The following is a 17,729-nucleotide window of genomic DNA, read 5'->3' on the forward strand; positions in this document are numbered from 1 at the left end:
AGTAAGCAAGGCTTTGTGGGGGAAGGGGCCGGTTCCTTCGTATTTTGCCTCAGGCGGTATAAAAGAACAGGCTGCCTCTGTCCCCAGGCCACGGCCTTACCTCATACCCTGCTTGAGTGTTTTTGGTTGGCTGGAATGTGTCTTTTGAAGAATGATAAAGCCTTTTGGCTTGTCTGGACAAAGAGGAATAGGTATGTGTAGAGAGCAGCCCAGCGTACAAAAGGGGGAAATAGTATTTGTTTCCCCATCCACTCCCTTGGCTGATGTGATATGACCCCCTCCAGAAAATCTGAAGGCTCACCAGGCCCCAGGTCCTCATGTTACTTCCCCGCTTGCTCTGGCTGCCTGGTCTCCTGTTCCCAATCCTCTTCTTCCTCCTTTGCTAGCTGTTGTCTCACAGGTGGCACAGAACCCCCCCCCCAATTAATGCCCCCCCATTTGATCGTGCTCCCTCTCTGTCTCTTCTGCCCGCATATCTCCCCACTCCTCAATCTTCTGCCAGTCCCTGGAACCCTCTTTCATTCAGAGTTCTCTACCTCTGCATCCACAGCACAAGAAGCAATCAAACTGTTTAAAATTACACCTCTTTGCTTTGGTATAGCTTTCCAGTCAGCACCATTTTTACAAGTATGTTTATATTGTTCATCTTTTTGCTGACATTAGCAAAAACTGTTTTAGTGCAAATTTGTGTGTGGTGGGGGAAGGATTGAACTTTTGAAATATGTTCCCCAAAAGGCATGCTAAGGTATGTTGTCCTTCTTTTGCCCACACAACAGTGACACACCCACTTGTATTGATGGAGAATAGGGGGACATACATTCAAAAATGGGTTGCATCTGTTGAAGTGTGGAAAGTCAGTTTCGGTTCCGTGTGGGCTTTACAGATTCTGCATTGCAGACACTCTCTGGAATCTCATCGGGCTGTCAATGACAACCTGTCTGGGGCTCCTGGTTTTGTACAAGAGCAGGATCAGGCTCTCAGAGTGCTTCCCACTCTTCAGTGGTGGGGAAATGACATGTTATGTACTGAGTTGAATAGGATCCAAAATGCAGCAGTCTGATTGGTCCTAGAATAATAGGATTCAGAATGCAGCAGTCTGATTGGTCCACAGGAGCCACCCAATCCAGCTCCAGGTGGAAGTGAATCTGCAACCTGATTGGCCTACAGGTGATTCCCGGAATTAGCCAATCATGTGGGGCCCATTGTGTAAATAATGTATATAAAGCAGACATTCTGGGGGAACTTCCATTTTTCTCCTCACCGCCATGAGCTGAATAAAGAGCATGAAATCCACTCTCGACTCTGAGTATATTTCACTGCCAATGTGGATGGGATCCCGCTGAGCTGACTGCCACACACAGCACCGCAACACTGCCACCTCAAACTGCTGCATTCTGAATCCTATTGTTCTAGGACCAATCAGACTGCTGCCTTTTGGATCCTATTCAACTCAGTACATAACATGACATATAGCTCTCTCCTCTATCCAATGATCCTTCTAAATTGATGTCAACTTTTTGCCACATTGAAATTCTCAGCACCAAGTGCGAACATGGATAATCAAGGCTGGGTGTTCTAGTAGGCACAGTGAGGCAGCACGTGCAAGGTGGGAAGCAGCAGTGAAGTGCTAAAGGGCAGAAGCCAGGCTGCTGCTCTCAGGTGCGATGGCAGATACTGCCCTGTCATCGGTGTTGAAATCAGTGTTGAGACCTGTGGGTATAGGGCGATATACAAATTTAATTCATAATAATAATATTAATAAATAAATATAAAATCAGATTCAGCTCCAGTACAGTTGGCTTCTCTAGGTGGAACAGGGAGGGAGGTGCTTTCTTACCATTTGCCTCAGGCAGCACAATGTCTTGGGTCAGCTGGGTCAGCTCTGCTATTAGGCAGAGGGAGCCAGCCACCTCAGGTACAGTGCTGGATTTAAGGTGGTGCGGGCAGTTCCCCTGCACAGGGTGCTAAGCCGAGAGGGTGTAAAATTGAGAAGATTTATGATTAAGAAGATCCATTTGGGGGTGCCAAATTTTGGTGTCACACGGTGCCATATTACAAAAGATTACCAAAGCGTGCCCCTGTCAGGTGGCGGATACTGAGGACTGGGGAGAATTGTATGTGCCACGTGGACAGTCCATCCTAAGGCAGCCTGTGCAGTTGAGGACAGAGTGCTTGAATCCACTTTAATTCCACAAATCTAAATTTCCCAGCAGGCACTTCAATCCTTCCTGCCATAACAATATTGAGGCGGCCATTGACAGAATGTGCATGCTTGCTTCCTGCGAGTGGGGTTGGTGGGTGGGTGCGTGCAGGAAGCAAAGCTGAATCAGTCCTCAAAAGAACAAGTGTGGGAGTCTGCAGGAGAGAACACTATGTATTTAAGTGTTCCACTGGAAAAAGTGTGTGTCAATTTTTATCACCTTCTCTACTTGAAACCAACTGTTATCTCTCAAATGTTCCACCCTATATCAACCTTCCATATTTGTTTTGTTTTTAAAGCTGCCTTTCCTTTCCTTTCCTTGATGGCTTTGCAAAGTCTTATCTGCTCCTTTCAACCCTTCCCAGTCTCCCAGAGCTAGCGTGGATCCCAACAAGGAACTGACCATATTGCAAGTGTAAATGGGTTTAGCTGTCCTGGTTTCACTGCAAAGGATTCTGGAGGAAAAATAATAAGGTACCACCCTTCCAATTTACACTAGTGGCACTCTTACATTAAATAGTGCAATAAAAAATTATTTTCTGCATATGTCTGTGGGAAACTTCACTTCATATGCACTGTAAACTCTCATTAGCCTCCCCCAACCTGGTGCTTCCAGGTGTTTCATAGTACAACTCCTATTAGTCCCAGCCAGCATGGCCAATGCTCACAGGCAGTGGGAACCAGAGTCCAAAGACATCTAGAGGGCACTAGCTGGCCTGCATCATAAGGGGGTTGTTCTTGTTTCTTAGCTAGTCCTAACAAGGATATGGTGCTACTATGGATTCTGTCCTCTTTAGGCAGGGATGTAGAACCTGTGGCACTCCAGATGCTGCTGAATTACAATTCATGATTGATAGCTCAGTCAGTAGAGCATAAGACTCATCATCTCAGGGTCATGGGTTTGAGCCCTATGTTGGGCAAAAGATTCCTGTACTGCAGGGGGCTGGACTAGACCCTTGCCCCTTCCTGCTCTACAATTTTATGAACTCACAGTCCTAACTTTGGTCATACTGGCTGGGGCAGGTGGGAGTTGGAATCCAGCAACATCTGGAGAATCTCAGGCTCCCCCCATTTCTTGCATAGAAAAAACCTTTGAAAGTCCAGAAGGTCAAATATCTTCTACTGCAGCCTACATATAAGGAGACCTTCAACTTCTAGCAGGCAAAAGGTCCCAGATTCAATCTTTGGCATCACTGGGTAGCGCTAGGAAGGACTTCGGTCCAAGAATCTGAACACCAGTTGCCAATTGGTGGAAACTAGGGACATAGAACCTGGTGCCCTCCAGCGGTTGCTGGACTACAACTCCCATCATATCTGTCCATTGGTGATACTGGCTAGGGCTGGTGGGAGTTGGAGTCCAACCACATCCAGAGGGCCACAGGTTTCCACATCCCTGCCTTAACGAACCAGCATTGGGGATTCCAAAGAATCCTTGGCTTCAGCTCTTAAAACATATGGCAGATGAGTGCATGTTTTGAGCATTTGGACACATTTCATGGATGTGAAACCCAGCTCATCTCAAGTGAGTTCCACACACAAATGTCTACCATGGCGAGAGTATGCCAACCTATCCTATCAAACCTGTGACGTGTAATAATGGAACCACTGCACAGTGGGTGGTGTTTCAGCATTGTGTAAGATTTTAGAAGCAACAGTTTGAGAATATATATCGGGGATGAGGAACCTGTGACCCTCCAGATGCAGTTGGTTTACAACTCCCATTGTCCTTCACTATTCGCCATGTTGGCTGGGGCTCATGAGTGCTGGAGTAAACTACTTCTGGTTCCCCATCCATAGAAGGCCTATTGCTGTACTCTGGATACATTTTGGCATTTCTAAAGGAGAATTCAGTGCACTCTCCCCAGGCTGCCAGAGTTCCTTAGGGGAATCCATTAGAAGTTAAACCATTTTTTGTGGGGTTATTGTAGTATAGTATGTATGTACCCCTATGTGATGCTACTCAGATTCAAGGAAGTGATACTGTTGCCTGGTGTGAATGGAGAAGACTGAAGGAACTGTAAGTTACCCATGGTGGCCAAAGCTTACGATCCTTTCATCTTGCTCCGGCTAAAGTCTTAAACTAATGACTTTGAGCCATGTCAATCTATGCCATAGCTGGTTTGGGTGAAGGCAAATGTAATCTCAATGACCTACTCAGTGACAAGTTTTGCCTCTTCTCCATATGCTGCTCCATAATCACACTTGGATGCACTTGTGTCCAAACAGAAACAGCAGGCCAGTGTTTGTTTGGTTTTTTAAAAATTAGAATCTAATGAACTACCATAGCTAGAAATAACTGCATGAAATTTAACTGTAGAGAGGCAGCATGAATTGTGTAGTGAAATAGGCACTGCATTGGATCAGGCCAAAAAAGATGCTAAATTTATGAAACAGGTATGATGATCTCAGAAGCATGGTTGGCCAAGACCTTTTTGCCCTGAAATTTTATTCCAACTCATTGGTCACATCCATACCATACATTTCAAGTGCATTCAGAGCATATGGCTTCCCCCCAAAGAATCCTGGGAACTGTAGTTTGTTGAGGGTGCTGGGAATTGTAGCTTAGTGAAGTTCTTGGTTCCCAAGATTCTTTTTGGGAAGCCATATGCTTTAAATGTATGCCAAACAAAAGAGATATAATAAGCCACAGCAATAATTTAACACAGAGAACCTAAGACAAAAATATCCTGAAATAAAATTTCTGTACTGCAGCAACCTAAACTTTAAAAGCATTCAAAACACCTGAAAACTCAACTGCTTATATCTCCAAATCATATAACAAGGTTTGGGCTACTGAATTGAATATAAGTTGAACTCACTGTCCCCAAGGACAATCCACCAGCCATAATTTATGCCCCTGATTTCTGAGCACATGTTGAGCTTTATTTGACAAATGGCTGGGGGGTGGGGGTGTGCGCGATGGGAGGGATCAAATGTATGATCAGAATATATGTTGGAATTTATACTGAAAAGTGTTATTTAAAATGAATTAAAATAAAATGTATATAATTTGTATCTATTCCAGTTTGGCTTTTGCCTTTGTTTTGTTTTTTAAATAAAACCTGTGAATGGGTCATATACAGCTTCTGCAGACATTTTAAATCAGGGGTGGTGAATCTCAGGCTCATGGGGATAATGTGTCCCTCCAGACCTCTAGCTGACCATTGGGGCTCTCCCTAGACTACAATTCCTCCTCGGCCACTTAAACAAATTGCTCTGTCCACTTTGTCTCTGTCCGTGCCCACTGCTGACATGTGGTTCCCAGAAGGTTGCCCAGAAGGGATTGCTACCCTGGAACTGGAAAGGGTACTCACCAGAGCCGTCTTTCCCATAGGGCTTAGTGGTGCATTGTGCCAGGGCGCCGGCCTCTCAGGGGCACCCCAGCGAGTGGGGGAGCTGCGCAGCTTTGCCGGCGGCCTCCCCTTTCCCTGCACACCTGCCAGCTGTGCCCCGTCAACCATATGGCTGGTGGGCTTGCAGCTTCCTTCCCAAGCCTCTGCGGGGATTGCTCTCCTGCAGCGGCATGGGGGAGAGTTGTACACCCCCCCATGGCTGGCAGTGCACAGATTCACCCACCCCCACTGAGCAGATATTTGTACCCCGGCGCTGCATCTGCTAAAGACGGTCCTGGTACTCACATCCCTGCTCTAGAGCTGTTGGAATGGGAGGAAGTGACGCCCCTGAAGCTGATGGAAGGTATGTGTATATATGCACATGCAAGAGAGAAACACTAGTGAGAACATACAGAAAAGCAGAGATGCCAAGACTTTCTAGCTGGTGTTAGCTGAAACATTTTTTGTGGAGTGGAGGCAGAGCTACAGAATGTCTTCACAAGTTCTTCTTGGATCTGCTGCTGCTGCTGAAAAGCTACCCTTTTGCCCCCACTGTGTTCTGTACATTTGTAAATAAAGCAAATTACTACTACTAGCCATGATGACTATGCTGCCCCTCCACTGTCAGAGGCAGTATCTCTTTGAATCCCAGTTCCTGGGAATCATAAATTGGGAGAGTGCTATTGCATTCAGGTCCTGCTTGTGTGCTCCCTGGAGACATCTGGTTGGCTGTTGTGAGAACAGGGTGCTGGCTAGATGTCCTTGACCTGACCTAGCAGAGCTCTGCTTATGCTCTTATGTACAAAGCCACTGTGTTCCCCATCCAAAGGTATTTAAACCCTATTTGTCCTGCCCGTGCATTGGCTCTCCACTCCAAACTGAGGAGTGCAGAACAATAGGAAAAGTGGCCCACTCTGTTCCTGCCTTCTACTGCAATCCCACTCCACAAAAATAATGGTGCCTGGATAATTCAGGATTGTCTTCCTCTGTTAGCTAGCTTCCAGACACCATATGCTTATTTAGTCAGAGTCCCATCCAATGCACGAGAGACTAGAACTAATCCTAATCCTAGAAGCAGGTCTCTGTAGCTCAAACTTGAACATCTTCAGAGTTCACATTTTATCCCTTCAACAGATGCTGGTCTAATGACCAGACAACTTTATTATTATTATTTAAACTACAAAAACTCACAACATTGATACCGATTCTTTGTAGTACTGGAACCTTGCCAATAACAATTTGCTGGTCAAATGGTTTAAGAATGGTTTAATCTCCTGAAATGTGCGGCTAATTGAAATAAGGCTGAAACAATGCTGATCTTATTAGTGGCAGGGAAGTCTTTAACTGCTTCAAAACGATACTGTTTCACCACCTCTATCATAGCCCTGTGATGCTGTGGTAAAATATATAGAATCACAGTTGGAGGGGTCCAGATTTCTGCTAAGGTGGTGGTAAGGGCAAGCCTCAGGTGTTTGATGTGCGTGTATGTGTTGGGGGGATGTGGTCCTCCAAGCCTCTCCATTTGGTCCTTAATTGTGATAATGCCCCTTGTGTACTGGAAGAAGCAAAGATCACCAGTGTCGAAGCAATGACTCTTCAACATCAACTTCATTGGACTGGTCATGATGTTCAGATGCCTGATTATCATCTTTTGAAGCAACTACTTTATTCCGAACTTAAAAATGGAAAACGTAATGCTGGTGGTCAACAAAAGAGGTTAAAAAAAAATCAAGAGCGCTTCAGGATTGCTTTCCTGTACTATTTCAGACATGTGGTTTATGTATGTGTGTTTACCTTCTGCATTTATGAACATTTATCTGTATTTGAGACCTTAGAATTCTTATAACCTGTTGAAAGTAGCAGCTGGAGGTGTAGAAGAGAGACTGCTTAATGCTAAACAAAACTAGAGATGTTTGAAGAAACTAGTGAAATTGGATGTCAGTACATGTACATATAGGGACGCGGGTGGCACTGTGGGTTAAACCACAAAGCCTAGGACTTGCCGATCAGAAGGTCGGCGGTTTGAATCCCTGAGACGGGGTGAGCTCCCGTTGCTCGGTCCCTGCTCCTGCCAACCTAGCAGTTCGAAAGCACGTCAAAGTGCAAGTAGATCAATAGGTGTCGCTCCAGCGGGAAGGTAAATGGCGTTTCCGTGCGCTGCTCTGGTTCACCAGAAGCGGCTTAGTCATGCTGGGCACATGATCCGGAAGCTGTCTGCAGACAAACGCCGGCTCCTTTGGCCAATAAAGCGAGATGAGCGCCACAACCCCAGAGTCGGCTACGACTGGACCTAATGGTCAGGGGTCCCTTTAACTTACATGTACATATATGTAAAACACTGCTGCTTCGCATGAAATGTTGGAAATCATTAAATAGTGAAACAAGACCTGACAGGAGTGAACACGGACCACTGGTACCAAATTGTATGGGAAACCTTACTAGAAAAGCTAACCAGCAGATTGAAACCGACATGGGGACAAAAAGACAAGGGCACCTTCACCCTGGTATGGCCCCCCCCCCTTTATTACATGCGCAACCCAACAAGATAACAAGAACCCATCAACTGCTTACAAATCAGTATGGATAACTTGACCCAACAATCCACCCCCCCAAGGAGACAAATCTCACTGCAGCCAACCAACCATGCCCTGCCCTGCCCCCCCTGCCAAAAGAAAATAAAAACCAATAGAAAGGGAACCTATCCAAGTGATGCTTGGATTAAGTAAAAGAATGTAAGTTTACCACCCTCCCCCCCTCTTCTCCCCCAATCTTATACTGTATGTCTCACGTAACTTATTTGTAGAAAAGACTCTACGACCTGAAAATAGAGACAATGCATGTACTTTTGTAACCCCAAAAATCTTTAATAATAATATTAATTACAGCATATTTGGAATTTAGGAAATAACACTTCTGCCTTTGCATAGTAAAAGAGAACTACATAACTGAGTTAATGATTTGTATGGTGACATCTTGTTTTAAGATTGGTGGGGTATAAATAATAATAAACTAATAATAATAACTGAGAAAGGTTACTTGGGGACTCGAGCATTGTGATCACTATTTTTAATTATTAAGAAACAAGAGAACTGGTAGAATGTGTAGTGGTCAGGATGTTGGACATCAGGAAGAACTTTCTGAGGTTAAGAGCTGTTCGAAAGTGGAACAAGAGGTGGTGGGCTCTTCTTCCTTGAAGGCCAACTGTCATGGATGCATAGCTGTCAACGCTTCCCTTTTCTTAAGGTAAATTCCCTTATTCCGAATAGGATTCCTCGCAAGAAAAGGGAAAAGTTGACAGCTATGCATGGATGCTTTAAAGATTCTTGCATTGCAAGGGGGTTGTACTAGATGACCATCGGAATCCCTCCCAACTCTACAATTCTAATTAAATGTATTTTGAATGTACTGCTTCGGCAGGAGAGAAAATAATATTTCCCGCTTTTATTTCCTCTCCTCCCGCTTCTCAGGACCAGATTGCCCCAACCACCCCTCCCACCCCCCACGTGCCACGCCTCTTCCTGGAGAAAAAAATGCCCGTATCGTGTCGTTGCTTCCTGTCGGCATGCGCCGCGTACCCGGAACAAATATGACGGCTCAGCTTCCGCCCCGCCAAAACCCCCCCCCGCTTTTGCATTCACCCGCCTATCGGCTGCGACGTGCCACATAATTCCCTTAACAAAGATGGCGCTCAAAACGCCCTCTCTCAATGGAAGTAGGCAGGGAAAGATGGCGGCAAGCCATAGGATTAACTGCGCAGCTTTTGCCAGGGCGTCTCTCGCGGCTTCATCAAGATGGCTGGGGGCGCCGCTGAGGCCGTTTGAATTCCGAGCCAGCCGCCAAACTCGGACAATAACAGCCCGGGTCGCCGCCGGGGAAGTCGCAGCAGCCGCTCGCCTGCTCGCCCCTCCTCACCTCTCTCTCCCGCGTTTCCAGCTATGGACTCGCTGCCGGGGGAAGACCCCACTTTGCCCTTGGAGTTCAGCGGCAGGTACCTTCGCGAGGGAGGCGGAGACCGTTAGAACCGTTAGGTGGAGGGAGGGGGGTGGAGGAGGATGAGGGCGAGTTGGAGTTTAATTCTAACTCTTTACTACCCGTGGCGTGTTTGCACAGGCGTGAAAAGAGGTGTGTGTGTGTGTGTGTGTGTGTGAGAGAGAGAGAGAGAGAGAGAGAGAGAGAGAGAGAGAGATTTAATACCCCCCCGGTGTGGGAGGAAAAAATATTCCTAGAGGTGGGGGCTTGACCGAAGAGAAGGCATTCAAGGCCAGTACCACTCTCTTCCCCTCTCCGTCCCTTCCTCTCCCCACACCGTTGTTCCTTGTTACAGAACAGTGGAGCCTCCAGCCTCAGAGGCAGTGTATCTGCGCATCGCCTTGGGGGAGGGCATCTGAAAGGGCATCAAATGGTTGGCTATTGCTGCCGGGGAAGGCAGTGGGAGAGGTGTGTGTTGGCAAGGAATGTGCATGTGTTTTAATCAGGGTGGATAAAAATGATTTTTTAAAATTAAAATCGGATTTTTAAAAATTAAAATAGGATTTTTAAAATAAAATACTTTTGGAGGAAAAATCTGTCTAAAGATAGTTTTCTATTTAAGTTACGTTATAGTCCAAAGGCTGTTCATCAGGAAATAAGGATTTAAGTTTTTCATGTGTGCTAAAACTCAGTCTAAGGTATTTTTTTAAAAAATGTTTAACCACATGAGTTAACAAACATGGATACATACGCTATAATGTTATTGTTTTAGTTAAATTATTTAAATTGCTATTAAGGAAATGTTTGTTTTTCTCCTTCCAATAAAGTACAGCAGAAAAGTTGTCCAAATATAAACAGTTAATTTATTAAACCTCACAATAATTCCATAATTATCTGTCTTATGTATTTCTAATAGCATAACCAAATCAGTAATTTTTGAAACAACTGTAAAAACTACTCTGAAAATTTATTATTTCAGAAAAGAAACCTTCATCTGGTTGTAAATATTAAGATTATACCAGGAAGAATGAGTCTTTCTGTAAAAAAATGATTTAAATCAAGTTTTCCTGACTAGTGTTTTAAATCGTGTTTTAAATCGAATTGATTTAAATCAAATCCACCCTGGTTCTAACGCCCCCCCCCCCACTTTAGTGGGATGAAAATAATTGTTTTCCAAGCGGGGAGGGAGCTTGACAGAAGGCATTCAGGGCCACTGTCCCCGTCCCCCACTCTTTGGTGTTACCTGTGGCTGGCGACCCTTAATGCCTTTTGTTAAGACCCCTCTTGGAAAACTATCTTTTACTCCTACTGGGGTTTTTTAAAATCACACACCCACACATCAGTGGTTTGTTGTGGAATCCATTATTACCATTATTGTATTGCTACTGGAAAAGCGGATGTGTGAGGTGTGTGCTACCAAAGATGGTTCGGTGGGTGGAGGGGGATATGTAACCCTCTTTTCCACTAGTGGGAGCAAGTCTGTGGGGGTGTGACTCTTTGTATGGCTTTTGAAGGAGACTAGGCAAATTTTTGCACCCACAATGTTGGTATTGTCCAGAAGAGTTCAGTGGAGCCTCCAGCCTTAGAGGCAAATTGCCATTAAGGCTGTCAGTCTCCTGACTCAGGTGTAGAAATAGATTGCTAATAAGCAAGCATGATGAGCATTGCAGCCTGGGTCCAGCACACAACAACATGGTCAAATTACTAATTCTTTCACCTCTTTCCACCTACTCCAAGGCTTTGTCCTAAACAGTTTTTTAAAACAAGTAAAAGCGCGCTCTCTCTCTCTCTCTCTCTCTCTCTCTGGTTCTCCAAGGATTTTTCCACAGGTTACCTATTTTCTCTGCTGTTGATGCCAGTCTGCAGGAAGGGGGAACTGGGTCTGAAGGGAGCTTGATTTTGAAACATTTAATAAGTGACTAATGCGTCTCTCCAGGCTTGAAAAAGCTTAAGATCCAAAAATTTATTTGTTTTTATTGAGAGAGAGATGGCAACTCTAGCTACAATGGGTTTAATCTTATGAATGTAAAGAGAGCCCTATTAAATTGGACCAAAGGCCTACCCAGCATCAAGTTTCCAAGCTTGGTTATACTAGATGCCTCCAGAAAGGCTAGAGGTAGGGGAGTCCTTGTCCGTTGTTTCTCAAGCAATTACTGTAGTGCACTAAAAACAAAAGAGAAGTTCTGTGTCCCATGTGATACAATAGCCATGTGGTCCAGATATTTCACATTGGAAACATATCTAGACAAAAGGAACTGACTGGGCACATTGGACCTCTCCAACTCACATGCTTCTTGAAGCACTTTGCACTCTATGATGTGCCATGACTGTTGCTTCCTTTTGGTGCACAGTATTTTTAAGTAGATTGTCAATAATATCACTTGGAACTGGAAAGGCACTCTTACAAAAACTTGGTGCTGTACTCCAAAATACGTTGTGAACAATGTTCAAACTAACCAGGTGCCAGCTGCTTTTTTTGTGACTCAAGAGTGCCTTCTTGCAATCAAGTTGATATTTCCTGTCACAAGTCTTCCTTTGCAGAAGCAGTGGTGTGAGTTTTTCTGAATTTTTCCCTATGCATATTAGACAAAGAAAACTTTGTATTTGCACTGGGGAAATTTATGGTGCCCTAGAGAGTGTTCTGGGACGCGGGTGGCGCTGTGGGTAAAAGCCTCAGCGCCTAGGGCTTGCCGATCAAAAGGTCGGCGGTTCGAATCCCCGTGGTGGGGTGCGCTCCCGCTGCTCGGTCCCAGCGCCTGCCAACCTAGCAGTTCGAAAGCACCCCCGGGTGCAAGTAGATAAATAGGGACCGCTTACTGGCGGGAAGGTAAACGGCGTTTCCGTGTGCTGCGCTGGCTCGCCAGATGCAGCTTTGTCACGCTGGCCACGTGACCCGGAAGTGTCTCCGGGCAGCGCTGGCCCCCGGCCTCTTGAGTGAGATGGGCGCACAACCCCAGAGTCTGTCAAGACTGGCCCGTACGGGCAGGGGTACCTTTACCTTTACCTTTAGAGAGAGTTCTAATTTAGCATGCTTATTTTGCTTGTATTTAAGTAAAGAAAGATGGAAATTTTCAACCTGCCAAGCTTCCCAAATATTATATTTGCAGTTGGTATGTTCCACTATTACAAGTGAAGTTTGGGAACAAAATTTTCTGTGAAAAAATAAAACACTGGGGGAATATTCTGCCCCACATTTCTGGCTACAAGGTAGCTTCTTGTGTTCCTGTTTTATGTATGATTTTGAGTGATCCCAACTAAATTTGGGAAATGTACGTGTGAGAGATATTGCATTGATGAATCTGACTTCTAAAAGCTTTCCTCAAGTGAATTCTCCTGCTTCTTCCTAGTGTGAATATGGCCAAACTTCTTGATGTATCGGGAGATGAAGTCCGAATTCGTCTGGGAGGTGATGGAGGTAAAGCTATAGGAATGCCACTTACCTTCTCTTTTTTTAATTCATTGATTAGGTCTGTGTGTACAGAAAGCAAATTTGGGATGGGAAAGAAATTTCAAATGTAGACTTCGGTGCATTTCAGTTCCTTCTTCTATCCAATTGCTGAGTCCAGTGATGGTAGTCTAGTACAGAGGTTCCCAGACATATTTGGGTGGCACTGTGGGTTAAACCACAGAGCCTAGGACTTGCCGTTCAGAAGGTTGGCGGTTCGAATCCCCGCCACGGGGTGAGCTCCCGTTGCTCGGTCCCTGCTCCTGCCAACCTAGTAGTTCGAAAGCATGTCAGAGTGCAAGTAGATAAATAGGTACCGCTCTGGCGGGAAGGTAAACGGCGTTTCCGTGTGCTGCTCTGTTTTGCGGCTTAGTCAGGCTGCCACATGACCCGGAAGCTGTACGCTGGCTCCCTCGGCCAATAAAGCGAGATGAGCGCCACAACCCCAGAGTCATCCGTGACTGGACCTAATGGTCAGGGATCCGATTACATTTACCTTTTACCCCTTTTCAGGGGAAAAAATTTTCAGAAAAAAAATTACTCAGCGACCCCTGCCCCCCCTGGAAATCTACCTTCTTTAGCTGAACAAACAGGAAGATGCAGGCAAATAGGCATGCCAGCTGTGTTCCACCTTCTCAGGCCTGGGTGAAGCCAAAAAGGGTTCACCCGAACCTGGGAAACCTCTTACCTCCAACATGACTGCCAGGGAGGCATTGTCACCATCTCGCAACGGCACCTGACCTGGCAGTAAGCACTATTATAAAACAGATGAAACATGTACAGTTTTCAATTCTCCCCCTCTCTTTATGCTTCCACCGCCCCCTTATTCAATGCCCCCCAATTGCACCCAAGACCACTACTGTCCCCTGGATTGTTCCAGCACCTCCCGGGGGAGGTATTGCCCACTTTGGGGAACACTGGTCTAGTACTTCACTCCATGCCAAATATAGCCCTCCAGGCCTCCCTGTCTGACTTTTGTGACCCTCAACAGCCCTGTTCTGCACTCTTTTAGTGTTTTTGCTAGGATGGAACATGTTTTTCAGTGGTGGTAATGCTTCTTGCTATAGAGGGATAGAGGGAGATGGGGTGTGGGGTAGCAGTTTGTTTGCTATAGGAACTTCTGGCTTTTGTGTTGCTAGAATGTGTCTTCTTAAAGAAAAATTAGAGTCACACTTGTTGTTTTGTCTACTTTTGCTTCTGGCTGTGCCCACCACAGACACATGGCACCCACACCATTGGTAATGTTGTCCATGAGAGAATATGGCCATAATACACTCCCAACCCCTGTTCTGTGTAATATCTTGTTAAGGCTAATGTCAGGTAACTATGTAGGAGCTGTTGAGAGATGAATGCACCTTCTGCATTACTGTTGTTCAGCTGCAGGATTTATAGTTTATTCACTTTGTAGCTTGCTGCATAACCCAGGTGAATAATTCCGGCAAGGGAATTGAGAAACCACACAAGTATTTCTGTCAGCCCAAGGGAAATTTGTGTTTTGTTTCTCAAATATCACCCTGTCTCCATCCTGCATAGCAAACTGCCTTTTCAATTTGGGCAATGAAGGTGTTTCAGAAACAGTTTTGTGATGTTACAAAGTAAAGAAAAATAGTCACTAAAGCTTTCTGTGTATGCCTAAGCACCTGAAGTAGCTTTTCAGATCTTGGTTGGCTTGTTAAAAGAATAAAGCCCTTACAAATACTGGAATTTGATGTTGCTGCTATCCTCTCTCTGGCTACCTACTTCTTTTTTAGTTTCTCTTCTTTCTTAACTGAAGGTGATGTATGCACAGTGCTGAAAAGTTAAATTTACTGGAATCTGAATAAACTTTGTCTTTTGAAACTTGTAGCATTACCAGATGTTGCGGAAGACACAGTGTCACCAACTAGAGCACGGACCATGAAAGACTTTGAAAATGTGAGTGAATGACTTTTGGCCACCCAGTGAAGTGTGTAGGTTGAAGCAGACCATTTCTTGTTCAGAATATACTGAGGAAAAGGGGGTTTACAAAAGTGCTGTTAAGGGACTAAGCAATAACCTAACATCCTCCATTTCCCCCCTATATTGCACATGCAGCTTCTGCTGTGCTCTTGCATACATATTAAGTTAATCTACAAAAGTAGTTTCAGTACTGGGAAAATACAGCTTGTATTTGTAGATATTTCACAAATAAATAAGTATGGAAAGTTTTAGATGCATATTTCTGTGGGCAGAATTGTTTCTGGGTAATTAAGAGTATTTACTGGTTTTGAAAATTTACAACGTGAGTTTACTTCAGGGTTGCATTGAGTTCAGCGTATAAGCAAGGTCTTACAAGGATTACTATCACTTTCCCGTCAATCTTATACAGAAGTTACCCCTTGCTGGGCTGGGTGGTGGTGGTTGGATTTGTCTAAGCCCAGACCTGCTTGTCCTCCACTGAGGAAGTGCAACCAGAGGCATATGTACCACCAGCGGAGAGCCCCAATATGGGCCCTTCTGGGGAGGGGCTGACCAAGCCCAGGATCCTTTGGATCCTAAGCCAACCCTGTTGCTGTGGCAGCATTCAGGTTTGTGTGGTGATTTGTTTGCCCTTCTGCCCTCTTCAGGAGGCCTGCAAATGTGGTGGAAGCTCTTTTACTTTGTTAAGCTGCACTGAGCAGCTCCTGGGGTTTGGTTTGCACACCAAGCCCCATTTGAATTTGGTGTCTGTGTGTGTGTGTCTTAAGCAAGATTGTTTGTAGCTTCTATACCTACTCTAAGCCTTTCATTATACAGAAGCATGGGCATCAATATTTTATTAGTAACATATTAGATTTCTCCATTTGGAAAGCATCTGGCAGACAGCAGGGATACGGGCCAATTGCTTTATTTGGATGTATGTTTGAAACTCGTTCTTTTGAAAAAATTAAATCCTTTTCTTTTCCCTCTAATGCAATTTTCTGACATTTTACCCTCCTTCATTGGGGGTTAAGGTTAAGTCTCAAGCAATGAAGGATACTGGGACAGCAGACTGTCCTAAGGGTACTGTGTTTGCCTTTTTTCTGCAAGTAGTTGATGTTTAAAATCTTCAGAGGAAGATATATTTACCTGTCCCCTGTCTCTCCCGTTCCATTGAGAATGGTCTGTTCTGGGCTAAAATGGTTCTGTCAGTTTCCTACCACAAACACTGTTCTGTGTGCCACTTTCCAAGTATGGATCCATTAATGCATTAATGCAGTGAAAGCAGTGTCATCCATGCACATAAGTAGGCTTTTGGGAACACTGAAATTTGCATAGGTAGAAAAAGAAAACTCCAGGATGCTTTGTGGTTGCCACAGAATGCTGACTACCTCTTGGGAACTTCCCTGAACAGGGCTGCCTTAAGATGTCTTCTGAATGTCAGGTAATTGTTGATCGCTTTGACATCTGCTGGAAGGGCGTTCCACAGGGTGGACGCCACTACCGAGAAGGCCCTCTGTCTGGTTCCCTGTAGCTTTGCTTCTCGCAATGAGGGAGCCGCCAGAAGGCCCTCGGCGCTGGACCTCAGTGTACGGGCAGAACGATGGGGGTGGAGACGCTCCTTCAGGTATACTGGACCGAGGCCGTTTAGGGCTTTAAAGGTCAGCACCAACACTTTGAATTGTGCTCGGAAACGTACTGGGAGCCAATGTAGGTCTTTTAAGACCGGTGTTATGTGGTCTGTTTCTGTTTGGGGCAAATAAATGTTTGTAGGAGCACAGTATTGGTTGCAGGAAGTTGCTTGTTTGAGAGGCGCATGTTGCAATGAGGTGTGTTTGTGTGTGTGTGTGTGTGTGTGTGTGTGTGCATGAGCTAATGATGAATTAAGTTTTTGTGTGCTCATAATGACACATAATTCATTGATTAGTTTAATCTCCAAAGAAACCTCTCAAAGTTATTTTTGTGTAGCAGCTGAATTGGTGAGATCCCCAAATCTTTTCAGTTACACTGTTTTTAATATGGTTGTGTGACATTGTTTCTGGTCCACCCTCTTTAGCAGATGTGGGGACCTCAAGCTCAGGGGCCAAATGAGGCCCTCCAGGTCTCTCTGAGGCCCTTGGGGCTCTTCCCAGGCCATACCCCCATCTCAGCATGTTCTCTCTCCCCAGGCAACACTCATCAGTGGCACTACCTGTTACTTGCCTGAATGCAAGACAGAGAAGTGTATGAGTGTCTATAGAAATTTGCCTGCAGAACAAAGGTAAAATTAATATTTGTTGCTCTGCTCACCACTAGCATGCTTCCCTCAGGAGGCTGCCTAGGAGGCAATGTAGCCTGTAGGCTGACTGTGTTTTTCACTTCTGCTATACAGGTAGTCTTGGAAAACACAGAACTTTCTCAACATTTTTAAAGTTTTCCCCTAACATTGATATATATTCCAGGATAAACTTGATGAGAGCATTTGTTTCCATCCTGTTCACATGATATTGCTGGATTGGTACAGTATGTATGTCACATGGTATTTCTCTTTCGTTATAGCAAATAATTGAGCTGCGAAAAGAGAATTTCAACCTGAAACTGCGCATATATTACCTGGAAGAGCGCATGCAGCAGAAATTTGATGGTCCCAATGAAGACATCTACCGAATTGTAGGTATTTTTAAATCTCTTAAAACTGATATAATTTATTTATTCATTCATTAAAGCAGTTGTAGGCTTTCTGGTTGAAGATGGTGATGAGTAAGACTGTCCTTGAACCTTGCAGTCTATTTTAATTTGTTTTTATTTTGAATAGTTTTAAACTTAGTTGGCTTAGCTGTTTAAAAAAATCTGCAAGAAGAAATCAGGAAAAAGGAGTGATAAAATA

The 17,729-nt window shown here is 44.7% G+C and overlaps 1 protein-coding gene across 7 annotated transcripts in view; it reads left to right on the plus strand.

Annotated features, from left to right (window-relative positions):
* The first annotated feature begins 9,334 nt into the window (after positions 1 to 9,334).
* The window catches only part of CDK5RAP2 (CDK5 regulatory subunit associated protein 2), a 133,317-nt gene continuing 124,922 nt past the window's right edge, over positions 9,335 to 17,729 (plus strand). For 5 of the 7 annotated variants that reach the window (XM_053374091.1, XM_053374098.1, XM_053374092.1 and 2 more), the window contains exons 1-4: positions 9,336 to 9,520; positions 12,849 to 12,916; positions 14,793 to 14,860; positions 17,402 to 17,512. In XM_053374091.1, the coding sequence (XP_053230066.1) occupies positions 9,468 to 9,520; positions 12,849 to 12,916; positions 14,793 to 14,860; positions 17,402 to 17,512 (300 nt within the window). In that variant the 5' untranslated portion in view covers positions 9,336 to 9,467. Of the gene's footprint in view, positions 9,521 to 9,544; positions 9,655 to 12,848; positions 12,917 to 14,792; positions 14,861 to 17,401; positions 17,513 to 17,729 lie in introns of those variants that run through there. The other 2 variants (XM_053374094.1, XM_053374093.1) reach the window with 2 other exon arrangements.

This window comes from Podarcis raffonei, chromosome Z, assembly GCF_027172205.1.
Source record: "Podarcis raffonei isolate rPodRaf1 chromosome Z, rPodRaf1.pri, whole genome shotgun sequence".
Classification (NCBI taxonomy): Eukaryota; Metazoa; Chordata; class Lepidosauria; order Squamata; family Lacertidae; genus Podarcis; species Podarcis raffonei.